Below are 27,016 nucleotides of genomic sequence, written 5' to 3' on the forward strand. Positions count from 1 at the left end.
ACTGTGCTAGAGATTCAAAAATAGAACACAGTCCCTTCTATCTATGGAAACAACGTATAAAAAGATCTGGAGGAGATGGGTTGGGGTATAAGAAGCAATAAGTCATGGAAGTACAATAATATATAATATAATAAGAGTAGTGGCTGAAAGGAGAGCAAGCTGGAGAAGATTTCCGAAGGGCATTTCCCCCAGCAGACCGTAAGTTCCCTGAGGGCAGAGATCGCTTCCTTTTTCAACAGCAAAGCGCAGCGAACTGGTTGAGTTGAATTGCTAGGAAGAAATGTGGAGAGGTGAGGGGGTGGGGGGCGGAGATCCAACAAGAGATATGAGGGGGTGAGGCTAAGAAGAGGATGGGGGAGAGACAGAATCAAGACCCTGGATTTAGACTTTTGGGGCAGTAGTTTAGCAAAGGGTGGGAGACCAAGCAGCCAAGCCACGGAAGAGCTGTCCAACATACTGCTCCCAACCAGCCGGAGAATTGCAGGCCAGTACCGGGGGCGGGGAGGTGGAAATCTCCTCCCTAGATTGAGTAGGGGGTGGGCTGGGGAAGATGGGCGTGGGCAGGGCGGGGCGAGTGGCTTCTCCCCCTCCTCCTCCTCCTCCATAAATTTTGGAAGCGCCGTCGGATGAACTATTCCCGTAGCAGAGTTGAGAGAGAGTTGCGAGCTCTCTCCCTGCTTCGGGGCAATCTCGGGGATCCTCGGCTACCTCGCCTCTCTGTCTTCCTCCTCCTGAGCTGGGATCTTCTTTTTCAAGCCAGCCCCTGTTTCTCCTGTCTCTTTCTCCCCTGTTCCTTTCTTCCGTCCCCCGCTGTGGTCAGCCCGAGTCCTCCCCGTCTGACTCCTGTCCCCCGTCCCTCCTCCCCGCTGTGGTCAGCCCGGGTCCGCCCCGTCTGACTCCTGTCCCCCGTCCCTCCTCCTCGCTGTGGTCGGTCCGGGTCCACCCCACCCCGTCCCTCCTCCTCGCTGTGGTCAGCCCGGGTCCGCCCCGTCTGACTCCTGCTCCCCCTCCCTCCTCCTCCTCCTCCTCAGTCCGGGGGGCCCCAGTCCTTCGCTCCTCGCACCCCCGGCCCCCCACGATGTACGGTTTCCTCGCCCGGAGGCGCCTTCGGAAGCGCCCCAGCTCCGAGCTCGGGGCTCCTGGCCACCTCTGGGCCCTTCCCCCGCCCGCCCCGGGGCGTGAGGGCGTGGCCGGGGCGTGCCCGGGGCGGGGCGTGTGTCCGCAGCCGGGGCCTGGCAAGATGGCGGCGGCGGCAGCAGCTGCGCTGGGGGCGGAGGAGCCGGAGCTGTGCCTGGAGCTGCTGCCCACCGACCCCCTGCTGCTCATCTTCTCCTTCCTGGACTATCAGGACCTCATTAGGTGAGGGGGGCCCGGGGGCGGCCCGGCCGGGGGGAGGGGGCCGAGGCGCAGCCTGCCCATCCCCCGCCGAGGCCCAGGCCTGCGCCGAGCCGCGTCCCCCCGGGATGCGGGGCCCGGGCTGGGGGCGGGGGCGGGGGTGGGGGGTGCGGCGCAGCCCCGGGGCTGGCCGGGCCGCGGGTCCAGGCGGGGCGTGGTGGGGCGGGGCCTGCGAGACCCCGGCCCAGGCTCCGGCCTGCGGCGATCGTGGCCCTGTAGACACGGCGGGACGCAGGGATCTTAGGGGCTAGACAGTCCGACGCCCCCATTTTGCAGATGAGGACACTGAGGCCCCGAAGCTGGCATCGGAGCCCAGCCCCCGTAGCCCCCCGTCCAGGGACCCCGCCGCTGGTCAGTGTGCGCAGGGCCCCTCCGGAGACATTGATCCGTTTGGCCTTCGCGCCCCGCGGTCACCCAGGGCTGGGTTTTCGCCGCGACAGCCCCCCCCGAACGGTAGCAGACCCCCTCCCCTCCCCCCTCCTTACTGCCTTTGGTGGTGGCAGCTGTCCCCCCCATCAGCAGCCCCCCATTATCCAGGACCCCCAGGGCCTGCCCTGGAGAAGTCAGGGGCCAGCTCTGTGCTCCCTCACATGGGAGGTAGCCCGGCCCAAGCTTCCAACGGTGCCCTCTTGCCATCACCCCCGCAGAGGATCTGGTGGAAAGCCTGCCTCCCTGACCTTGGCCTCATCTCTGGGCCACAGTGTCCTCCTGTATCTGCCGGACTTGAGCTGGGTCTCTGTTTGTACAGTTAGACATGACCTTGGTCCTGGGAGGCTGCCCCAGATAGCGCCCTGTAGGGACGCGTACCCTGGAGAGCTCCCAGGAGGGCTCGCAACCCACCTAGGCCTCTTGAAATTTATCAGCTCATCCGAACCTCCTGTTAAAAATGCGCTGTTACATATGGACTCCCGAAGACCTGGGTTCAATCTGGCTTTGCCAGCTACTCCGAAGTCCCTTGTCCTCCTATGAGCCTGCTTTCCTCATCTGTAAAATGGTGATACTATGTGCACTTACCTCCCCTTCACAGGGGATGATGGCTGCCCCTTCTTCACTGCTTTTTTTGTTTGGTCAATCAGCAAGCGCTCATTTAGTGCTTACTATCGACCAAGAGAGAAAAAGCTTACTGCATCATGGTCTTCATCCAGGACCAAATGGGTCAACCTATGTAAATTGCTTTACCAACCGTAAATGCCAGCCACTGTTATTAAGGAGTGCCTTCCTCGTCATCCAGGATCCCTGCTAAATTAGATTTAATCCTGTTTCTAAAACCAAAGGAGGGTGGAGGAGAACAAAAGGATTCCAAGAGGAGGAGGTGGTGTGAGGCATAGTTAGGGCTTTCCCTTTTCTGGGAGAGGCAGTTACAATCTGGAAAGAGGTCAGGCCACCAGGAGGGAAAGTCCTCCTGGACTTGGTCTCTGGTGCTGGGCCATGGGGGGAATTGGAGGGAAATGGAGGGAAATTTCAGGCTAGAGCCTTATATACCTTTCTTGGCCATCAGCCCCCTCCCCCAAACTCCTGACCACAGGGTCCTCTTGTATTTTTTGGTGTATGTGAATATAAGCTTCTTGAAGGCTAGACCTCTGTCTTATCTGCTTTGTCTGATTCCTGATAAGATTTGGAACTGGAAATCTTAACTTCTGATAGGCCCAGAGAGGTTGAATTAACTGGACTGTGTTCATACAGGGAGCCATTACTGGAGGCCTAGATTTAGCTCACTCCAAAGCCAAAAGTCATTTCCATGACAAAGTGCCTAAGATATCACATACAATGTAAATAGAAGAAAAATAAAATAAAGCCCATCTTGCTATGTATTATTGTTATTGCGCTCCTCCTACATGGGACCACAAACCACATTTCCTCCAGCCTTCTTCAGCTTAGGTATTGCTCCAGAAGAATTTTGGAGCACCTCTTTCTAATTCAGAGCTTTTTTTTTTTTTTTTTTTTTGGCCAAATTAGTTGTGGAGAGCTTTGAGGTCTGTTAGAAATTCATAATGAATATATGGAATATTAAAATCTTGTTGCATTTAAGCAACACTGAAACTTGTAGATGGATACCCATGAAGACTGTCATGAATTTGGCCACATGTTGGACTGTTAGAATAATTACTATAGTCAATTTGGGTTTTTTGACTGTATCATTTTTTTTTTAATTTAAGGTAAAATTAGACCATGATATAAATGTACCAAGATTGCCCACGGCCCTTGACTGGCAGAGGATTCTAGCAGAGAGCTGCACAAAAATATTTTGCTTAAACCTGGCCTTAACTGTGTTTTTACATAGAATTGAGATCCTCTCCATCACGAATGGAGGAAAGGTTCTTGCCGGAAAGGCAAGCACAAAGGTTAGGTCTTGTAGACCTGTCCTGGTTTAAATTACATTGCAGGTTTCAGTTTATTAATATGGGGGGGGAGAACCCTCATTCATTGCTCTACAGGTAATTCTACTACTTAACACATGCAGCTTACTTTTAACCCTTTGTTCCCCTGTTCTCCTGTGGGCAGTTTCACACAACTAATCACAATACTGATTTATGTTGCAGCTGTAGCTGTGTTAGCCGACGATTAAACCAGCTATCAAACCATGATCCTCTCTGGAGAAGACATTGCAAGAAATACTGGCTTTTGTCAGAGTAAGTATGTAGGAAAGAGAAATGATAAAAAGTAACCAGAAAACCTCAGCCACTTTGCAGCTGGTGGAGAGGCAAATGTGACATCCTATCGACCATGCCTGATTCTTTGCCTACCTACAGTCTAAGGATCATAGATGTAGGACTAGAAAAAAGGACCTTAAGAGGCCACCAAAGGCCATTCCCCGTGTTTTCCAGGGGAGGAAACAGACTGAGGGGGAGCTCGTAAGTATCTGAGCCAGGATTTGAACCCAGGCCTCTTTCTGATTGCAGGTCTCTACCACCTAGCCACAATATACTTTAGATTACCCTAGTGTCTGTTCTATTTAGTAAGATTGAGAAAAGTTTATCCCTAGGAAACACTCATCATAATAAAGGTATTTGTAGGTTTTGATGGTTTAAGATCCTCAGGCTAACTTCCCTTGTAATTTCCTCAGTGAGGAATGTATTCACCATAGATTTCAAAGCTTGACCCAAATGCTTTTTTTTTTTTGCCATCTTACCCATCATTGATGTCATAACATATCACTGTTTTGCGTGTTTATCTCCTACATTCTTTCCCCTCTGACTTGTGACTAAAAATGAGAAGGCATTTTGAATAATTTGTTTTTAACCTGATGTATTATTTAATCTGTTATTGAATTTCATATTATTCATTATTTAATCTGTAGCATTCCAATTGAAAAAAAACACTTTACAGAAGTTAAAGCAACCCCATATGAGCCTAAATAAAACATCCAGGTAGGTGTCAGTATGTGCTCATGATATTTCATAGGATTCTCAAATGCTTGTTCTTTTCTATTTAGGGCAGAAAAAACGCAGAAGAACAAAAGTTGGAAAACTCTCTTCAAGGACACTTATATTGATCTGGGAAGATATATTCAACATTATGCTACTCTTAAAAAAGCCTGGGATGACCTGGAGAGATACTTGGGACAGAGGTGTCCAAGGATGATCGGATCTCTGAAAGGTGTTGTAAAAGTTTGGTTTTTTTTTTTTTTAGTTTTCAACAATGGCTTCTATAAGCTTTTTGAGTTTTAAAATCTTTCCTCCTCCCTCCTCATTTTCCTCCCCAAGACGGCTCACAATCTGATATAGGTTCTTCATGGACCTTTGAAGATTTCTTAGATCCTTGCATTGCTGAGAAGGGTTAAGTCTACCAATATTAGTCATAGCACAACGTGGCTGTTACTGTGTACAAAGTTCTCCTGGTTCTGCTCACTTCAGTCAGCATCAGACCATACAAGTCTTTCCAAGTTTTTCTGAAGTCAGCCTCTTCATCATTTCTTATAGCACAACAGTATTCCATTACATTCATATACCACAACTTCTTCAGCCATTCCCCAATTGATGGACATTTCCTCAATTTCCAATTCTTTGCCACCACAGAAAGAGGTGCTATAAATATTTTGTATGTGTGGGTTTTTTTCCTATTTTAATGATCTCTTTGGGGTACAGCCCTAGAAGTGGTATTGCTGGGTCAAAGGGTATACACATTTTTATAGCCCTTTGGGCATAGTTCCAAATTGCTCTCCAAAATGGTTGAATCAGTCCACAGCTCCACCAACAATGCATTAGTATTACAATTTTACACATCATCTCCAACATTTATCATTTTCCTATTTTGTCATGTTGGCCAATCTGATAGGTGTGAGGTGGTATCTCAGAGTTTTGATTTGCATTTCTCTAGTCAGTAGTGATTTAGAGCATTTTTTCATGTAATTTTTTTCATAGATAGCTTTAATTTCTTCATCTGAGAACTGCCTGTTCATATCCTTTGACCATTTATGAGTTGGGGAAAGGTGTTGTAAATGTTTCTATTCATCTTTTTTAATGTTAGAGGCTAACCTTTTAAAAAGTTTTATTTTTTATGCTCTTTTATATCACATTCTTTCCTCATTCATAGGGAATGCACTATTTCATCCCCATAGTCCACCACCTTGTCCAAGACTGTAGAGAGGTGCTTTTCCCTGGGGCTTTTCATTCCGATATTCTTTTTGTTTGTACCATTGTAGTGGTATATGTTGTTGTCCTGGTTCTGCTTTCTTGACTCTGCTGCGTTCCACACAAGTCTCTCTTTCTGAATTCCTCATTCATTGATTCTTATAGTTGAACAATATTCCATTATATTCCTGTCCCACAGTGTACAGGGGGCCTCAGTTTGCTTGTAGCTTCTTGCTATCCCTTCCCTGCCTGTCCCCTTCCAAAAGTGCTGCTGTGAATATTTTGGGGAATATGGAACCTTTCTAGGTTTGGGATGTGTGCCCAGCTCTGGGATCCACCAGAGATTAATTTGAAAAATGCCCAGTGTTCATAAACCCATAGTATGCTTAACATTCAGTTTTGACTTGAGTCAGTTAAATAGGAAGCTGATATTTCTATGAAAAGGACACACCCTGCATTCTAACTCTAACTTTGGCATCTTGACGTGGCAAAGCTGGGGTTTTGTTGGGGTTTTTTTTTTTGTATAGAATAAGCAATAATCCTGTACCAGGAGACTAGAAAGTAGAAGTGCTTGTTAAAATAATAACAGTAATGGCCTAAAAGGCAGAACATCTCATCCCATTATACAGATGAGGGAAGTTTGTGTGATCTGCCTAAGGTCACATAGCTAGCCAATGGTAGAGCAGATCTTCTAAATACAAATTCAGTGGAGTTTGGACTCCCTTACTCCCTCCAATACAAAAACTGCCTCCTTTATATAATAACAAGACTTTGATAAGTACAGCTCCATAAGAGCTAGCAATTCTGTTTGTTTGGGTTTGTTTTTGTTTTTTGCTGAGGCAGTTGGCGTTAAGTGACTTGCCCAGGGTCACACAGCTAGTAAATGTCAAGTGTCTTGAGGCCAGATTTGAACTCAGGTCCTCCTGACTCCAAGGCTGGAGCTCTATCTATAGCACCACCTAGCTGCCCCAAGAGCTAGCAATTCTATGGCGCTTCCAGGCATACAAAGTACCTAGCATAAACCCCATTTGACCGTTACTACATCCCTCCCCACCCCCCCGTTTTTTGTGGATGAGAGAACTTGAGGCAGGTCAGTATCTGGGGGAGTGTTCCCATTCAAGTCTTCCCGACTCCCCATCCCGGTGAGCCATCTTGCTTTTGTCAAATGATGTCCAAAGTCATTTCATGCTTCACAACATCATTTGAAATGCTTCTCATTCTTCCAACTTGAAGAGCAGGTGGCTCATTGCCCAGTGACTTGAAGATTTTATTCTCAGGAGAACACAAAGCTCAGTGACCAAACCTGGTGGTTCTCCTAAAAAATGATTTTGACATAGATAAAAGGAAGGTGGCCATAAAATATATCCTTTCATCTTTTTAAATGACCCATGTAGAACCTTTTGCAGCAGCTCGGGGCACAGTGGATAGAGCACTAAACAAAAACAAAACAAATATGAAAACTTGCTTGACTTCTAATTCCTCCTATAAAGCCCCACAGCCTAGTCTGGTAGAAGAGAAAGTTTATCATGAGCCTATGCTGCCCCCACTAGGTAGTGACTGAATGTCTCAAGGCTTAGTGACTGATGCTGGCCTAAGGGGTGGGTGGCATGTACACTCTGCCTAAAAGGTGAGAGAAAGAAGCTGGCGGTAGGGGACTGATAGATTTCCATCCCTTAATGTAGAAGCTCCTTTGTTTTTTTTTTTTACACTCTAAAGCATCTTAGATACTAGGGGGATCTTTAACAGAATTTTAATTGGAACTTTAAACAGAATTGCTTCCTTAAAAGCCTTCAAATTATTTCCTTGCTGCTGAATAGAGAAAAGGCCTTGCCTGCCAAACTTAACTTTGGGTGGATAATAAATACAAAATGAACATGCCTTTGCTCCTTATACACCAGAAAATTTAGACAAGTATGAATTTAGATAAGTGGGTTTTAGATTGATTAGGTTTTTCAGTTCTTGCTGATGAAACTTTGTAGTTTTAGGTGAGGTGATTATTCTTGTATTCCAGAACATCATAAATAATTCCATTGAAAGGCTGGACATTTGTTTTGGTTTTCTTAAGCTAAGCTACTGCTCCCTCTCTTCTCATCTGGACCACATTCTGTTCTGTCACTGTTCCCTCTGGTTAAGCAGGTCATTCGGTTGCTGCTGGGCAAAAAGGTTTCTTTCATAATGAATGATGGTGTGAACAGGGGCATAAAAATTAATTGCTTAGAAGGCTGAGGAAGGAATGGAGTAGACCAGAAGAGCCAGGTTCTAGAGGAGACTACTCATTATTATTAATGCCATAGAAGAAATGAGCTATATAATAATCATTTGGGATTTGGGGTCATAGACCAAAGGGAAAGTCATTCAGAACGTAATTGGTACTCAGGGCCTGGGAGCAGTATGCTGGTAATGGGAACAACCTAGCAGGTAAGGGTTTCTAGTAAAGGAACTGAGGTATCTTAAGAGGTGATGTGAGAACCCTTCCCTCCTGGCCTGAGAGATGTCAGTCATCTGAGCCTGCAGGAAGAGGTAGATAACATCAGAAGCAAGAGGTGGCCTGGCCCCAGGATCCCCATGACAGAGGGCACTGGGATCCCATCCCCTAGCTTCAGGGCAGCATTTCTCAGTGTTCCTAGAATGTTTTGTAGTGGAAAGAACACCAAATATTGGAAGACTTGGATTCATGTCCCAGCCCCAACACTCACTAATAATAATAATAGTAATGACAGCAAGGAAGGATCATCCATCTTAAGAGTGCTAGTATAGTTCTAGATCTTTGATCCTATAATAATAATCCTATGATATAATTACATTATAATAATAAACAATATAATAAATATGATAATGTTTGGGGCTTTCTTGGCAAAGATACTGGAGTAGTTTGCTGTTTCCTTCTCCAGCTCATTTTACAGATGAGGAAACTGAGGCAAATAGGGTTGAGTGACTTTCCCAGGGTCACTCAGCTAGTAAGTGTCTGAGGCCCACTTTGAACTCATGAAGAATCATCCTGACTCTAAGCTCAGCTCACCATCTGAGTACCTCCTATGCCTGGCACTGTGCTAAGCACTTTGCCGTTTTCTCATTTGATCCCTGGAAACAATCCTGGGAGGTACAGGCTATTATCCCCATTTTACAAATGAAGAAACTGAGGCAGAGGTTAAGTGACTTGGCCAATGTCCCACAGCTAGTAAGTGTTCTGAGGCAGGAATGGGTCTGACTCCAGCCCAGCACCTAACTTCACTGGTTCTAGTCATGTGACCATGGACAAATCATCGAAGACCTGCCTTTGTTATTCAGCCTCCCCTCCCCCCCAACAGGAACCGGTCTTAAGTGTTGCTCTTCTGACTGAAGAATTAGCTTCTTTATTGATCAAAAATCAATCATTGAACAGCGTCTGATACATGGGGATGGAATCCCCAGGGTCCAGAATGGGGAAATGACCAGTCCAAGGTAGTTACTTTTTTGGGGGAGGTGGGGGAGGGAACCACCCCGTTATGGATAAGTAATATTGAGTAAAGAAAGGAAGATTGAGACTGTAAACCAAAAGTGTTTGACTACTAGATCCTATATACAATAGAAACATATCTCTCTTTGGGGTCTGCTTCTCATCCTGACGCTGAGTAGGAAATTCAAATCCATCCTCTGACACTTATTAGCTGTGTGACCTGGGGATAGTAGCCCTTCCTCCCAGGATGGTTGTGAGGATCAATCGGATGCTATTTGTAATTAATCACTTGGAGGCACTATATAAACTGTAGCCATTATAATAAAATATACTGACATCTCTCTGATTGCTGAGAGGCTCCTTCTGCTAAATAAAGACCTTCTCTTTTGCCCAGGTGCCTTTCTCGGGCCTTTTTGTGAAACTGGAGGAAATTCCTGGTTGGGCTCTTTGAAAAAAGGTGTGAGTTATACTTAGTTGGGATTTTAGCATAGCTAAACAAAGACTTATACTTGGGAGTAGCTGATTTACTCAATGAAACTAACCCTTCTTTCAGTCTAGACTTTGGTAAACAAAAGGGACCCCTCCCTTCCTCAGGGGAACAAAAACACACTCCCCCTCTGTCAGCTCTTCCTCTGGGATGCCAGTACAATACTTTTCTTCATTCAAGGACTTTAGGCCCACATTTTGGTCTCTAGTATTAATTCTTAATTTTTATTACACACTGGTACATGCTTCCATGTGGAGTTCTAACAAAATCGCCAAGGTATTGACAAACCACAGTGAGTTTATAAAGGAAACTCCATTATTGAGTGAATTCTCCCAAAATACTGGTATGTAAAGGGAGAAACATTATTAGGAAGAATTTTAAAAGCTGATGTGTTATGTTTAAAGATTATTACTAAGTAGAAAATAATTGCTTATGTTTGATTCAGAACAAAAGTTACATGTAAAAATATATGGATCTATTTTCATAGACGGCATGGTCTCCTTTTCGGGTTTCTCCTCTAGATCACTCCCTGTAAATGGAGGTGTCTCCGGTTCTGTTCTGGAGCCCTCTTCTCCCTCTCTATACTGCCAGCTCTAGGCTGATGACTCAGATCTACCTAGGCTGACCCAACCTCTCTGCTGACCTCCAGTCCCACATCTCCAGCTGCCTTTCAGACACCTTCAACTGGATGTCCAGTAGACGTCTTGAACTCACCATGTTCAAAACAGAATTCCTTCTCTTTCCCCTTAAATCCTCCCCAACTCATACCTTCCCCATTGCTGTAGAGAGCACCACAGTGCTCCCAGCCCCTTAGGCCCTCAACTTTGGAGTCATCCTGGACTCCTCACCTGCTACATCCAAGCTGTTGCCAAAGCCTGTTTTCACCTTTGAACCATCTCTACCAGTGCTTAGCACAGGTGCTTAATAAATGTTTATTGATTAATTAATGGTTAGAGGACCAGTGCTGGAGTTAGGAAAACCTGGGTCATATTTGTGTGAGCCTGGGCAAGCACATAAGAGGATTTATGGGCATGGACCAGATGAGAAGGTGCTGAAGGCTGGTGATAGACGGTAGACTTCCCTGGATGAGTGATCCAAAAGACATCAAAACTGAAAGGCAAACTTAAGGCATTTGCATTGTAGAGGTTCAACTCTCACTTGATCTCCTCCCCCCTTTAGGAGTATTTGTTTTAAAGTAGGGGTGTATGGAAGACTTGTCTCTCGCATACAAATCCAGAAGCCCAGAGGGTCCCAGCCCTTTGGTAGCTCCCATTCTAATGGGAAAAACCATGGCTATAGAGGGAATATGCAAAATTCTCTACACTAAGTCACTGATCCAGACCAAAAAACCAAAGATGTGTTTTTTCAGTCTTCCTTCTGTTAAAAGATGCCAACAATTGAGGGGTTCTGCCCTCACCAGTGGTGAGAAGAAACGGGGGCTTTGAGAATGCCAGGTGGGTGATCTTCCCACCAGCTGTCTACCACTGGTAGACAAAATGCAAATGGGCTGGTCACAGTTTTTTTGTATTTTGAAATTAAGAGTTTGATGATGTTGATATACCTACAAAGAGCAACAGAAATTAGGTCTGTAGTTGAGACAGAGCAAGCTTCAAACCTTACATTTAACATGTTAGGTGGTACCTGCACTCTGGAAGACTTGAGTTTAGATCCACCCATGGATCTAGCTGTGTCACCTTGGACAAGTCACTTCACTCCTGCCTCAGCTTCCTCATCTGTAAAATGGGGCTAATACCCACTTTCTAATGTTAGGAAGATCAAATGATAATTGTAAAGCACTTAGCACAGTGCCTGGCCCACATAGTAAGAGCTATATAAATGTTAGCTTATCATTATTAGTTCTCCTCCCCCACCCCCAGGGTCTGTCTGCCAATGCTATGCTTTCTCCTTGTCTGTCCAGTCTTTTCTTTTATGAGAACAATTTTAGGTTGCTTTGGTGGTGGGGTTTTGTTTTTTGTTTTTTTATTTAATTATTTTCTCTTTTCTGGCTTCCTATCCCATCCAGCTATTCAGTCTGATTCTTTGGGGAATAAAGCTTAATTCACGCTGTGTTATTGAGTTGGGAATGGGGAAGGGGGAGATTGTTATGTTAAGAGTTTCTAAATAAACCTCCACCTTCTTCCTTGTTCATGTCTTGGGGCTTCGAATTACTTCCTGTTTGCTCCAGTCTAGAAGGCACTCTTCACTGCTGAACCTGACAGTGTCCTCCTTGACTTACTGTGTAAGACACCCACATAGATTTGTCGCCCTTGGCCTCTTTATATCACACTGAGAAGTCTTAATGGAGGCTGTTGGATTACACCCATTTAAAAAGTTTCTGAACAGTATTTAGTTCTTAATAAGAAAGCTTACTTGGAAGGAAGAGTATATTGAGCGTTGGAAAATTATCTTCCACAATTTGTAATGTAATTTAAAAATAATTGTTTCTTAAGAAGGGCTTGAGAAAGGATTGGACTTAGGTCATTGGACACTCTGAGCAGCGTAATGGTAGAAGGCTGGGACTTGAATACTTGGGTTCGAGCCCCACTGTGGTGATTATGGGACCCTGGTGGCAAGTCTCTTAACTTCTTAGTGCCCCAGGAAATGAAAGGATGTATAAAGTGCTTAGCACAGTGCCTGGTAAGTGCTTTAGAAATGCTTCCTCCCTTCCCTTCCTTTCTCTCAGACCATCAATTGAAGATCAGATAGATGACTTAAATGCATTATTAATTGTAGGAGAACCGATACTTAGGAGAAAACAGATCCAGTCACAAATTTTTGTTTTTGTGTCCACATTTATTTTATCTAATTTTATTTTATTTAATATCAGTGAGATCAGTCATTAAACATTTATTAAGCACCCACTGTGTGCCAGGCATTGTGCTTCCTAGTCACCTGGAATATGAAGACAAAAGTGAAGTCCTTGCTCTCACAGAGCCTACATTTTATTAACAGGGGAGGCTACATGTATACAAATATATATAGAATAAATAGAGAATACCAGGAAGTTGGGAGGGAGGGCTGAAGCAGGTGGAGCTTAGCAGGAAAGGCTTCCCAGTTACAGAAATGGCAATTAAGAGGGAAGGTGCTCTTTGTCATTGAGGGAGAGCCTGAATTGCATTATAAATCTGTGTTATTTCTCCGTAAGTTTTGTCTCTGTTGCAGTGACAGGCCAAGATCATCTAGGGAGTCCTTGGAGCTTTTCCTCTGGCTCTCTGGTGCTGGTCTGGTCTTCTAAAGTGCCCCCTTTCTTATCTTTGCAGACAGTGTGGAGGAGCGAGAGCTGGACGCTGTGGAAGCACAGATAGGGTGCAAGCTTCCCAATGACTATCGATGCTCTTTTCGGATCCACAATGGGCAGAAGCTGGTGGTTCCTGGGTGAGATTCTCTCTGGACCTGAACCTTTTTCTTATTATTCCTCTTATCCTTTGAAAGATGCTGAAACTAAAATGTTCACAAGTGAAACTCCCTGCCAATGCATTTACATTCCCCACTTCCCTGTATCTTATAGGCTTCTAGCAATTAATTCTGCCCTTCCCACTCCTTCTGGATGCCTCTGTGGGCTTGAAGCTCCAAGGACAGGCCAGTCCCCAGGAACATCGGTCACACAAGTTCCATATTTAGGGTTTGGCTAGATCTCTGGTGAGGGCTGGGAGAGGAGGAGTGTGAGGCATGTCATTCGAATATTCATTCATCCGCAGTTGTAAATGCGGATTTGGCCATCTTTTAATTATCATATCAGTGAAGTAGATTGTATGTAAACCTTAAAAGCCTGTATTTATAAAGAACTATTTTCCTATTAGGCTCGAACCTCTCAGTGAGCCTCTTTTTGTATCCATCCCTGCTGGAACAGCAGCATGGAGCCAGTGGACAGGGAGCTGGCCTCTGACCAGGCTCTGGAGTATGCCCTGGTCAGTGCCCCAGGCAGGCTGTTAAGATTAGCAGTTACTGAGCAGTTCTTCAGCCAATAAATAGTTTTTTTTTTTTTATCAGTAGAACCATGGGTCAGTCCCTAAAATTATTCCCCAGTCTGATAAGGTACCCATAGTAGGGCTAATTCAATGCTCATTTGGATTGAATTGGAACAAGGGAGTCCCCATTCACCTCCTGCTTTCAGCCCAGCTTTGCCTTCCCACAGCTAGCCCAGGAAATACCTGAGAACTCCAAATGTAACAGCAGCAGGGTAGCTCTTGGACCTGCTGGAGAACCTCCCACCAGTTTTCCCGCACTCAGTTCACTAAAGATAAAGGGTTAAGGAATCATCAATTTGGGTTAACAGGTGACCTTTAAATTCTAGACCATGGGAAGTCTTTGCCATGGAAGACAGACATAGGCATGTGTATCTCAGCCAACTGTTCATGGCCATGGTTTAGCAGATTAAGAAATTCATGAATTGAGTTCTAAAAGAACTCCTGTGTGAACTGGGACTTTGTGTTTTTTGTTTTTGTTTTGAATTATGAAGACCCTGTGTCAGGTTTGAGAGAAACAGGGCTGAGTTTGATGGGTATACACAAACTGGGAGACATAAAATCCAAGAGCCTTGGTTCATTTTAGTCTTGTAATGCCTCTCACTTCTCAGTTAAGGAATTTAAGAAATGTTGATTAAATTAATATATTTTAATGAAGACAGAATATTTAATATGGAAGTGGAAACCATGCTCTAACTCGTGATTTCGGTTCCCAACAACTTACTCTACAGCTTAGTCTTTTTTTAACGTTGAAATATTTCATTTATACAGCATGAAACTAGGTTTTTGAGTTTATATCGACATGGGTAACTCTGGGGAAAGTCTTGGGGAATTGCAGCTTAGTCTTGAAGAATTCCTTGGGGCACGGAGAAGAATTAAGTAGAACCTGGTTCTCCCTGACTCAGTTCCTGCCCTCTCACTGTGTATTTAATAAGTTGTCTAATTCGCTGTGGTCTCTGTGCGGTCAGACCTCTAGAGAGAGACAGCAGAAGCTCCTTTTAGGGGGGAAGTACCAAGGCGATTGTACTGCATGGGTCAGGAACTACCTCCTGCCTATGCAGGACCAGCAGGCCTTATGAGGCCTCACCTGACCCACCCTAGATTTCAGAGGCCAAGTTAAATAGGAAACCATTTTGAGCTAGAACGGTTTCCATAGGTCATCCAGGAAACAGGACATGAAGGCCAGTGTAGGAGCATTCTCTGGGCCTTCCATCTTCTATGATCCTACTTAAAAAAGATTTCAGGTGGACTCTCAAGCCCTTTGAAGACAGCAGACTTGGATCCCCATTGACAATATTGCAGATCACACTAGATTCCGTACAGTACGTACTTCATGGGATTAAACATTTATTTCATGTAATTCAGACTTTGAGCATTCAAACTCCGCTTAGGGATCCTTTGGATTAATAGACATTGCAGCATCATTCATCTTCTAGCATTGTGCCCCAGGTTGGGCTGAAACTAGCCTGAGTCTCCTTGGAGATGTTACTAATCCACTCAAGGGCCCCTGAGGGGATGTCCCTGGTCTCTGGTACAGCTGCTGTATTTTCCTCTTTGACCCTGAAGGTTGATGGGAAGCATGGCCCTCTCCAATCACTACCGCTCTGAGGATTTGCTGGACATTGACACGGCCGCCGGTGGATTCCAGCAGAGGCAGGGCCTGAAGCAATGTCTTCCTCTCACTTTTTGCATACACACTGGGCTGAGTCAGTATATGGCCTTGGAAAGTGTAGAAGGCCGCAACAAGTATGAGATCTTCTATCAGTGTCCCGTAAGTAGCTCTTCACATGTCTGAAGCAGAGGTGCGAGGTGTAAGGCTTGGGGTTGGGCTCAGTCTGGGGCCATTCCAAGCCAGCCAAAGTGCTCTGTGCTGGGTGCCAAAGGGAGGCTTGAGGAGGGAATCTGAAGGTTTTTAGTAAGATCTCTTATATCTTGAAGAATCTGGACAAGTTTTTCCTGTTGAAATAATTTTAGGTGTTTCATTGACTGTCTTAAAGACACAGCTGTTGACTATTTTTTCTGTAGGTAACAGTTGTTTTAAAGTTTGGTATTTCAGGAGGTTGTGTTTTTGTCTTTGTTTTGTATCTATACCACTCCCTAGGGGTGACAATCTTGAAACAAAAACATTTTCCCGTACTTTGAATTACAAATGTGAAACATTAAGAGCAGAAATCAATTACCCAAAGGTTCGTAGTAGATTTCCATTTTTCCCTTTAAATGCCTCCATTAGGTCTTAGAATCCTTCCTCATAACTGCAATATGCTTTTAACTCTAAAACCATGTTTATTATAAAAAACTAAAATGAAAAATGAGAGGCAGTATGGCTCAGTCACTCTGAGTGACCTTGGAGCCCCTGGCCCATTCTGGCTGTAGGACTGAAGCAGTAACAACCCCTCACCTGCCCCAGGCAATGCAGACTAGATTTTGCTGAGCAGGTATTTCAACTTTGGAGGAAAGGGTTTTCTTTCTTTTTTTGTGTGTGTGTGTGTGGCAGTCTGGGTTAAGTGACTTGCCCAGAGTCACACAGCTAGTGAGTGTTATATGTCTGAGGTCGGATTTGAGCTCAGGTCCTCCTGACTCCAGGGTTGGTGCTCTATCCACTGTGCCACCTAGCTGCCCCTAAGAAAGGATTTTCTTACCAGGAATTCCTCACCAGGGACTATCAAAAAAAGAGAAAATATATCCTGGCTTTCTGGAACATGTGCCTCCATAAAACATTTAGGATATTTAAAAGAGCCATGGTTTTTATAGTAATACCAATGTTCAAAGTATGTCTTTGTAAAATCTTAAGATGCTCCATGATGGTGAGCTCTTGTTTATAGATAGCTTTTATGTGGCTTTTCATTTTTTTCCTCAGTGTTTTCATCTCTTACCTCTTTTTGTCCTCACAGCACCCCTTTGAAATAAGAAAGCTAGACATCTCTTTAGACCGTTGAGGAAATTGAGGCCCAAAGAGAAGTGATTTCCTTAAGGTCACATGGAATTAGTGGGATAGCTGGGAAGGTCTCTTGGTCTTCAATCCAGGGTCCCTTCTCTTTAACTTCCGAGTTAGTTGTTTTTATTAAAAAAAAAAGTGCATAACTCTACATCCAACGCGATGGGATCCTTGGATCAAGGTAGAGCTTGTGAGAACAGAATATTCTAACATTTGGGCAATGAAAGCCATGTCTCCAGGTTGCTAGTTTTTGAGTGAGGGTTTTTTTTGTTTTAGGTTGTTTTCTTTTTGTTTTGTTTTTGTTTTTTTGGTAGGGGGTGGGAAGTTCAGGGAGGGTTGGGTACCCCTTGGTTCCACGGAAGAATATAGAAATGAAGTTAAATTTGATTTCATCAATAACAATGTACCTTTTCTAATCTAGGACCAGATGGCTCGGAATCCATCAGCAATTGATATGTTTATTACAGGTAGGAAAAGTGTATGTGTGTCTGTGTGTCTGTCCATGTGTCTGTCCTTATCCACCCCCAAAAAGAAGTGAGTAAAGAGCTATTTGTGCTTAGCTCCTAGTAGAATGTTGCTCTGTTTAGGATGGCTTCAGGAGAGTAATTAGTTTGGTTTTTGGAGCTGTGCCCTGCTGATTGGAATCTGCAATGGAACACGCCTGAATAATAGTAAATTTTGATAGACTTATGCCCTGTTGTATTTTTTTGTTTGCCACATTAAGGTTGGTTTTCTTACATATCTTTTTGGACTTCTGTAACAGCAGCTGTTGCACGCAGAGGCATTCAATTGTATGTGGCTGTTATCAGAATGGCAAACACCATTGTGTGCCCAGCCTACCTGGACCCTGAAAGGAGGGGATATATGATAAGTGGAGCTCACTTCTCTGATTGTCTGTTGTTCTTGTTTGGCTTATCTCAAGAGAAGAGGAGTCTCTTAATTCTCTAGGCTGCCTTTTAAAATGTACTGCCAGTACCCATTCTTATGAGTTGAAAGTAAAAGGATATTGCATCCTCAGTTGTTTGATGGAACATTTTCTCTACTGATCTGAGGTTGGAGTGCACGCTTTTTGAAGGCAAAGGCTGTCTTTTGCCTTTATTTGCATCCCTAGCACTTAGCACAGTGCCTGGCACATAGTAGATGCATAGTAAATGTTTGATGGAGAACAGGAAGTTGCATGCTTTCATGTTTTCTAACACTACACAGTATAGGGTGGGTCCAGGCCCCCCTTTGCCTCTCACTTTGCTGAAGAGGGACTTTGGGTTCTAAATTATGCATCCCCTAGGAAGTGGGAGTTGTGTTCTTTTTGAGCACGTGGCCTTTGCTGCTCTGAGAAGGCTACTGACTTTCCAAGCAGGTATGTGGTTTGTCTCCCTTGGTGCTGTGTCATCTTAGAAATGAAAGACCGCTTCAGTGCAGGTACACTGGGCTATAAGCAGACCTTTGGATTAGGGTGCTTCTGTTGTTGCCTGAGAAATATAGCTGCAGCTGTCCTTAGGATAGCATAGTGAAGGGGTCAGTGGAAGGAGCTTCCATGGTCAGAGAAGAAGGCAAAGCTAGCCTGGGCTGGGGCAGCCTGAGGGGAAGCGCTTGGACAGGTCCTGATACATATGGCTGTTCTGAGAATCCATATGAAGAAATCAAGGGAATGGGGTTAGCAATGCGATTGGTATGGGTTCCTTTAGGTAGTGATATCATATGTACAAATGATATATTGCTTGCCTTCTCAGTGGACGGGGAAGGGGTGAAAGGTAAGGAGAGAACTTGGAATTCCATTTTTTAAAAAAGAATGCTAAAAATAAAAAGTATTTTTAAAAAATAGTAAGCTTCCTTAGTACCTGTCAAGTATTTGATTGGACAACATTTAATTTATATAGACTCTGGGGGTTTCATCTTGCATAAAGTGAGTTGGGCATGTCCTGTGTAACATAAGATTACACTGTATTAGAAAATCCTGGAGTTTCATAAGAAATGCTGCTTGTGTGTTTCCAGTTTTGGAGAAGCCCCATGTAGTTTTGAGTGGGGCATTATGGAAGCTCCCAAGCAAATTTCCAAGTCTATTTGCCACAACCCTGGTACCCAGGGCTGGACTTGCTTGAATTCTCCCAGACTTTCTGTGCACTATACAAAAACAATGCCAAGACCTTGGTGCTGCTGTCCTTGCCTGGGTTAGCATTGACGAAGTACCTCCTCTGGGCCAGGTGCTGTGCCCAGTGCCGGGAATAATAGTCCAAAGAATGATCCCAACAAGCCAGTGTAAACAAGTATATACTGAATAAATGGGAGGGTCCCATGCACAAGGCTGTGATGGGATGATCCATCCTTCCTCTTGTAAGAAGCAGCTTTCCTGCTCCCACCCCACTCCTGGCTCCCATTTTATCTGCCTTAATCTCACAAACTAGAAGGATAAAGTGCTTTTCACTTTATGCTATGTTTGAATTATTACACACTTTCCAGACCAGTTCTTCTCTGTCCCTTCCCCTCCCCATGGGTTCTGTTGGTGCCACTACCAAGATATTTTAGTGAGGAACAACTTCCCAAAGGAATAATGATTGAATCCTAGAGTGAAATACTGCTCAAGAAGGAGAAGTGCAATTAATGGGACTTAGCTCTAAAAGGAAACTTGGATGTTTTGTGGTCCAGTAGCTTCTTTGCAGCTGAAGAATGAGGTCCAGAAGGGGCAGGGACTCTTCCAAGGACACCCAGCTCGGTCCAGTGACTCCTGAGCCAGCATTATTCCAGTCTACCCAGATGAGGCTTTGCTCCTGTGTCTTCTAGATAGGGTCTAACTGATGGAGTTGATGAATTCAATTGAACTGATCTATGGACAGACTTAACTGGTTTTGTAAAACCTTCATTTTTTCCTATTTCTTTTGGCTTATAGGTGCTTCTTATTCGGAATGGTTTACCTCTTACGTGCATAATGTTGTAACAGGGGGCTACCCTATCATCAGAGACCAGATTTTCAGGTATCTTCCTATTTTGAAGTGGCATCTTTGAAGACTTCCTTGTTTCCCTAAGATGTATCCCTCATTGATAGGAATTCACTGAAGCGACACAGACACGTTGGGACCATAGGAAATAGGAGTTGTAACTCTGGTTTTTACTCAGCAAAGGGACATTTGTCTAGTTATTGATCATAAATAGCAACTGGTACCTTTATAGACTTTTTAAAGAACTACTAAAATGAAGGGCGTAACTGTAACTGACTTCACTTGAATACTGTGAAAATCAAAGTGTTATTATTCAGTATAGTTTGGGGGGAGGAGGGAATGGGGACATGTATGTATAGATATATATTTTTCTTCTGTTTACCCCATACTATAAGTTCTAGAATCACATTAACGATACTGTCTTTTATAAATGTTAGTAAAATATAAACTGCTGTGAATCTCAGATCTGTCAGACAGATTAAATGGACAAGCACCTGTTTGGAAATGAAGTCTGACTGCTGAGTTCCATGTGATAACACAGGGGAAAAACCTCCCTATTAGAAAATTAATTTTTAATTTTTATGGTGCAATTGAGGCTTAGCACTGGATGTTTCCTCCCACATGCTAGCTTTTCTTGTATTATTTTTTTTAATCTTAGAAAACTGAAATCAGTTATTCAAAAGAGAAAACTCTCTTTCTTGGTTATGCAGGTATGTTCACGACAAGGGATGTGTGGCGACAACAGGAGACATCACGGTCTCCGTGTCCACGTCATTTCTCCCAGAACTTAGTTCTGTTCATCCGCCTCACTATTTCTTCACTTATCGAATCAGGTGAGCATTAGGAGTTCCTGTGGGTTCACCATATTTTTCAACATTTTTAAACATTGTATAACGAAACATTTTAAGGGGCAATTTCTGGAGGTAGTTTTCATAGTATCTCACATTCTCAGGCAAAATAGATCTTTGTACATACATACCCATCATATATGCAATTGAGTGTGCTTCTTAGGAGATGGGGACTAAGCTTGATTTCTTTCTGCCTCAGTCCCCTGTGACTAATAATGCATTTTACATAGTAGGCATTTAATAAATGCTTTTATTAAATGAATTAATTTTCTTATCTAAGGTCAAGAAGGTACCTGAACAAATTTGCTCCGAGGTGTCCACAAAGGACTTTACATCTGTCTCAGATTGCCAGTTAAACCTTACATCTCAGATTTGGGTACTGCTTTATCAGATAATTTTTGGTGACAGCTTTGACCATTTTTCAGGGGGAGGGGGGCACCGGTTCCAGGCGAGGTCCTTGTTCTTCCAATTCATCTTTGTTCTGACTGAACTTCTTAGAATTTCCTGGGGTCCTGAGAGGCTGAGTGACTTTACTAGAGTCACACAGCCAGCATAAATGAAGGTAAGTAAGCCACAAGCCCAGATCTTCCCACCTTCTCTCTCCTATATGCTGCCATGTTTGTCTGAATTATTATTGTTGTTGTTGTAATTAAACAAATGGCTGGGGGCAGTGTGGGGATTGGAATGAGGAAGCCCACCTCTGACATCCTGGCTTCATAACCCTGGGCATATCACTTCTCAGTGTCTTAGCAACTCCATCGTTGTGGAGAATAACAGGTAAGTCAAACCCAACTAGGAAGTGTTCTAACTCTTGAGTTTGGTGTACTCACTGCCCACGTATGCCAGTGAACCCACTATAAATGTGCCCCATGATGGCCTTCCTGACTCTCAAGTATTTGAAATGCTTTTTTCTAGTGGACACATCAGACCTGTCCCTGCTGACTGTCTTTAGTGTTTCAGTATTATATGTATGGTTGCTCTGAAGCATCCTCCATGTAGGCTTTCGAAAGATCCCATTCATCTCATTGCAGGTGACCCAAGCAGATGAGCTGGGTTTTGACTTGGAGGTCTTCAAAAATACCACAAGTTCCCCAAATATTGCAAGTCTGGATACAATTCCTTTTATTGTTTTTTGCTCTTCATTCTGGAAGAGGACCAATGACATCAGGAGGTTGATAATTTGACTTGTAAATGAATTGGATTTAAGTGAGGCAGAGCTGTGCGGTCATCAGCCTCATTCTCTCCTCTGGAGTCCAGTGAAAGACATAGGTCAGGGTGACTGGCGATGGCCCCACAACTGCTTTTAAATAAAAATTAAGTGCTTGTCTTTCTCACTTTCTAGGATTGAGATGTCTAAAGATGCTCTTCCTGAGAAGACTTGTCAGTTAGACAGCAGATATTGGAGAATCACCAATGCCAAAGGTGAAATCGAAGAGGTTCAGGGACCTGGAGTGGTGGGTGCGTATTGGAACCAGAGATTCAGGTGCCTTTGTTGGCTGCCAGTCTGTAGACTTTGTGAGAAAACGGATAGTAATTAGCCGTCTTGGCTATTGTTATCTTCAGAAATGTAATGGATGAGTTTCCTTATCTTATCTCCTGGACTATTATTTAAGGATGAATTCCTTAGTTTTCGGGTTATCTATTCTCTTTGCTCCTTTTTGGGCCATTAGTGGCAAACCTAATTGCCAGATGGGTTTGGTTGTCAATGATCAGGATTTTGTACTGGAACCTTTTTATGGCCGGGGTTTCTTAGTGGGCAGGTAAAACCATAGGCTGATTATATAATCAGTCTGTTGAACAAATTAAGATAAAGCTAAGGGTGTCCTGATTAATTTCTAGGTCTAGAATAGTTATGCTCTCTGCGTGCCGATTTTTCCTTAGACTCGGAGGACAGTTCATCCCTGTAGAGCATTGAAGAGGATTTGTCATTCCTAACTTTCACTTTTGTGCCCTAGGCCTCTGTTTGTTTCATATCTTGGTGCAAAAAAATTCTTGGACCTCCTGGAGAACCTTCTTTTTAGAACTTAAATTCTCAATTTTTCTCTACTGTCTCTCTAGACAGTAAAGTGTAAACTTCTAGTGACTTCAAACTTCTTTTCATCTTTTTCATGGCGGCAGCTTGGTATGGTAAACAGGGAGCTAGCCCAGGAGCCAGCCTCTGACACTTAGGTCTCAGGTCTCAAGGCAGTCACAGGGCAGGTGCCAACCTGCTTTGGTTGAGGAGGGTTCAAGGAGTTTCCTCACTTGGAATTCCCCATATAAATCCATGAAATCACAGATCTGGTCCCTTGCCTCCTGTCCCAAAGGACATGTGTTGATGTGTCCTGTGTTTCTCCCACAGGAGAGTTTCCCATCCTCAGCCCTGGCCGGGTGTATGAGTACACCAGCTGTACCACCTTCTCCACCACATCAGGATATATGGAAGGACATTATACCTTTCATCTCCTTTACTACAAGGACAGGATATTCAACGTGGCCATTCCCAGATTCCACATGGTGTGTCCCACCTTCAAAGTCTCCACAACCCCAAGGGTAAGCAAGCGAGCATTGGAAGAAGGTTAGTTTTTCTCGAGACTCAAAACCACTAAACTCCTTCAAGTTAAAAAAAAAAATCTCATTTTGACAAACAGCCGTTGGACAGGTTAGCATCTGAGCTCTAGTTTCCTCAGCTGTGAAATGAGTGGCCTACCTGCCCTACCTGCTTCTCGGGCATGTTCATTTGAGCGCACTCTTATTCAGAGACTCACATCCACCTTTCTGCGGGAAGAGCAGTACCTGCTGACCCAACAAGCCTTCCATCCCATCCTCAGGAGAGCTTGAAAGATGTGTCCAAGAGTGGTTGGAGGAGGAGGGGAGGTGGGTAGGAAGGAGATGGGGAAACCGGCTTTATTAAGGGATTTTCTGAGCTAAGCCCAAGTGCCATTTATAAAAGCTACCGCTAGAGGTCGCCCTGTCTAAAGGTTTTTTTTGTTTTGTTTCATTCCCCACACCCTTTAAATCACAGGATAATATTTTAGAACTAGAAGGGGCATTCATCCATCCCCCTGCTTTTAAAGGTGAAGAGACTAAAGCTCATGGAGTGATGTGACTTGTCTCTCTTCCCTTCAGAAGTTACAAATTCCAGCTAGGAAGGATGGCGCCCCTCCATTGTCCAGCTCACTGTGCTGCCATTTGAAAACCCGTCTTTGTCCAGAATGGTTGGGGACTTCACTTTCAGTGCTCTTACATACCTGTCAGGTTATGACCAAGTTTCAGCCAGTTTTTAGATTTTTAGTTTTATGACTGAGTCTGTGACCATATTTCAACCTGTGATGACTCAGAAAGCGCTGCTAATCTTGTAGTGTCCAGAATAACAGGACCATCACTTACTGGGTACAGTCAAAAGTGTGGTTGTGTTGGAGCTTTCTTTAAGTCTTCTGCATGATGAAAAGGCTGAGAAATAAAGGATTATCTACTCAACATGTAATTCTGTTCCAAGGAAACTGGCCATGATGAATGTTCTGTGATTGAGGAAGATGAAGACGAGGATTCCACAGATTCTGATGACTATGATGGGCCCAGACTGGTCAACTACTCTCCAGCACCAAGCCACTGTCCTCGGCACACCTGAGCCCCAGCACCGGGTGTTTCTGAAGAGTGTAAATAAATAACGGGCTGTTCAGTCACATCTATCTCCCAGGCAGCAAGCCAGCAGTGGGCCAAGCTGTGGTTTCTACCAGACGTTTATCTTAGGAGTTGGTTTGGGTTTTTTGTGTTTTCTGTACGACAGAGGAGGGGAAAGGAAGGCTTTTTTTTTTTTTTTTCCTTTTGTCAAATGGGAAATTTGTTTTCAAGCTGCGGGGCTGGTATTACTGCCTTGTTTAAAGTATTTCATATTTGTAATATTTACAGAAGCTGGGTATGTGTGGGGGGAGGTGGGAGGGTTGTTTTTATACAAGTATTGCAAATGTAGCAGCAGTAGAAAGGGTAGAAGCGCAGATCTATAGAGCCGCTGCCATCTTCAGTCCTCGGGTTATCATTTCCTGATATTGTAAGTAGTATACAGAGGAAATACACTTGCAATTAGGCCTTTTTAGCCCGGGAAGCCATTTTAGAGGGCCCTTTCCATGTATATCTACCAGAGACACCAGGGACCCTTCATGGTTGACTTCAGCTACCGGGAACTAAAGTGGTCTTTCTCCCCTTGAAGACAATCCATCCTTCAATTTAATTTTAGATTAAAAAATCCTTACCATTGCAGTAATTTTAGAATGTGATATATTAAAGCATCTGCTGTGTTGTTCACTGCTAACAGGAGCAATCTTGGCAATGACTCCCATGGTATATACATTTGTAAATACAATTTCTGGTTTTTTCTGCTTTATACACTGTCTTAACTTTGTGATAAGTGACATGAATTTTATGTTAAGCTAAATTTGTTTTCCTGAAACATGGGTTTTTTTGTAATTATCAGACTCTGAATTTGGAATGAAATCTTGCAGGTGTTTAAAATCACATATTTAAAAGTAACTGGTTTTTGATCTCATCTGTTTAATATCACATTTAAACATTTTCCTGTGTCTGTAAATTGATGCTGCTTAGCATTGTCTTTGCTTGTTTGAAGCAGAGGTTGGGTGGCATTGCTGCTGGAGTGCAGCAGGCCCCATTTCTGGGTTATCTGGGTTGGGACCATTCTGTGGGGTGTGTTCTAGTGCTCCAACACGCGCACACACACAGAGTTCCTTTGTTAGGCTGCATAAAAAGGGGTGATGGCAAAATGCCTGGCCCTTGACCTCCATCTGGGGCCTGGTCCGCATCTCCCAGCAGACCTTTGCTCCCAATCATCCAGCCTCTTCTCAGCCTGGCTGCCAAATGGTGTGACCTTTTGGGCCAGTCCCTTCTCTCTGGTGCTTCAGTTTCTCTGTAAAAGGAGGGCTTTGGCTGCATGCGCTCTTCTCAACCCTGTGAGCCTGTTAACCTCAGACATGTACTGTGTGTAGAGTTCATTTCCCAAAAGGGCATTTAGCCTGTTGACGTCTGGAAGACCTGGTTTCTATCCTATTATAATAAACAGACTGGGCTCTAAGTTTCCACTAAATAATAATTCTTCAACATTGCTCATCCTGGTTTTGCCCTTGAGGGTCAAAAGGAAGAAATTAATCCTCTACACTATCTGGGGTTTTCAAATGCCTGAAGACAGCCTCACATTGATGTCTTTCGCCATCCGCCAGGCTGACCTCCTTGGGACATGATCAGCTTTAAGTCACTTAAATTAAGGCAGGAAGAGGCACTTCTGGGAATTAGGGTTAGCTCTGGGGAAAGGTTTTGTGGATCATTCAACAAGCATCAAGTCTCTGTTGTGAGCTAGACCCTTGGGATTTACATTTTTCAAAATGAAACATTCTCTGCCCTCAGGAAGCTTATGTTCCATTGGGGGATACAGCCTGTCTGGGGGAGAAGTGAAAATAGGATATACACAAAAGAATCACTAAAGCAGAGGGAGAGAGCACTTAAGCTGAGAAAGTGATTTTATGAGATTGTTTCACCAAAGCTCTAAAGGTGCCATTTCTGGCAATGTAATGGGCCACTGGGAAGCAATATTGGTAGAGAGTAGATCTCCCAAAAGAACTTGATTCTTTGAGAGTTCTGGTCCTGTCAGCCCACTAGCCTTTATTAAGCACCTACTGTGGGTCAACACAGTGCTAAGCTCTGGGCATACAACCAAAGGCATGAACTGCAAAGATGGGTGATTCTAGCCATTAGCACTGGAGAGGGCCTTAGAACAACTTAAGGCTTGCCATGTCTCCCCCTCCACCCATCCTAGAATCTGGGGACTGCCAAATAGTCCCCTGACCTGACTTTTGGACTTGCTTGCCCTACTTCGAAGACCTCCAAAGGATTCTGATAGGAAATAAATGTATTACACCTGTATGTAATTGCCTGCCACTCTTCCTGGCCCCTCATAAGCAACACCAGACTTGCAGCCTCTGGGTTAGGTCAAGGCTGGTCACCCCAGGGATAGCTGGTGCCTCAGTTTCCCCATCTATAAATTGATGGTGTGAACTAGACCTTTAAGTGTCTGAGATCTGAATCTATGACTGAGGTCCTTTCCCATCTCTGCATGGATTTTTCAAGGACAGGCCAGTACCTCTCAAGGACAAACATAGCACAAAAGCTTATGGTCTCCTCTGATACCCTTGTATATCGCAAGTGCTAGGTTTGGACTGGGAGGATCTGGGCTTGAAACTAGGTGCTGGCACTTAGTGCCTCTGTGATTCTGGTATTTGGGTCTCATTTTACTCGATGGCCTTTGAAGTGCTATCTAGCTCTACAACTTAATGCAGTTAGATTGTTTTTGGCTATAGTGATTCATATAAAGACTTTTTTTTTTTGGCAAGGCAATTAGGGTTAAGTGACTTGCCCAGGGTCACCGGGCTAGTCAGGTGTTTGAGACCAGGTCTGAACTC

At 44.1% G+C, this 27,016-nt stretch overlaps 1 protein-coding gene across 1 annotated transcript; it reads left to right on the forward strand.

Moving 5' to 3' along the window:
* Positions 1–1,239: 1,239 nt before the first annotated feature.
* On the forward strand, positions 1,240–25,079 carry FBXO3 (F-box protein 3). Its single transcript, XM_027837863.1, has 11 exons — positions 1,240–1,359; positions 3,936–4,025; positions 4,829–4,992; positions 13,150–13,264; positions 15,421–15,625; positions 17,211–17,256; positions 19,674–19,758; positions 20,433–20,555; positions 21,913–22,028; positions 22,912–23,102; positions 24,049–25,079. Exons 1-11 carry the CDS (start codon positions 1,241–1,243, stop codon positions 24,178–24,180), a joined length of 1,386 nt encoding a protein of 461 aa, XP_027693664.1. The 5' UTR covers position 1,240; the 3' UTR covers positions 24,181–25,079.
* Positions 25,080–27,016: the final 1,937 nt, after the last annotated feature.

The sequence above is a fragment of the Vombatus ursinus genome, unplaced genomic scaffold (genome assembly GCF_900497805.2).
Source record: "Vombatus ursinus unplaced genomic scaffold, bare-nosed wombat genome assembly UNPS02014822.1, whole genome shotgun sequence".
NCBI lineage: Eukaryota > Metazoa > Chordata > Mammalia > Diprotodontia > Vombatidae > Vombatus > Vombatus ursinus.

Bases quoted from the DNA above. Each gene is read 5' to 3' on its own strand.
- FBXO3 (XM_027837863.1), top strand. From the start codon at position 1,241: ATGGCGGCGGCGGCAGCAGCTGCGCTGGGGGCGGAGGAGCCGGAGCTG. The intron at 4,993-13,149 runs GTGTTGTAAAAG...TTATCTTTGCAG, and splicing joins GATGATCGGATCTCTGAAAG to ACAGTGTGGAGGAGCGAGAG. The intron at 22,029-22,911 runs GTGCGTATTGGA...TTTCTCCCACAG, and splicing joins TCAGGGACCTGGAGTGGTGG to GAGAGTTTCCCATCCTCAGC.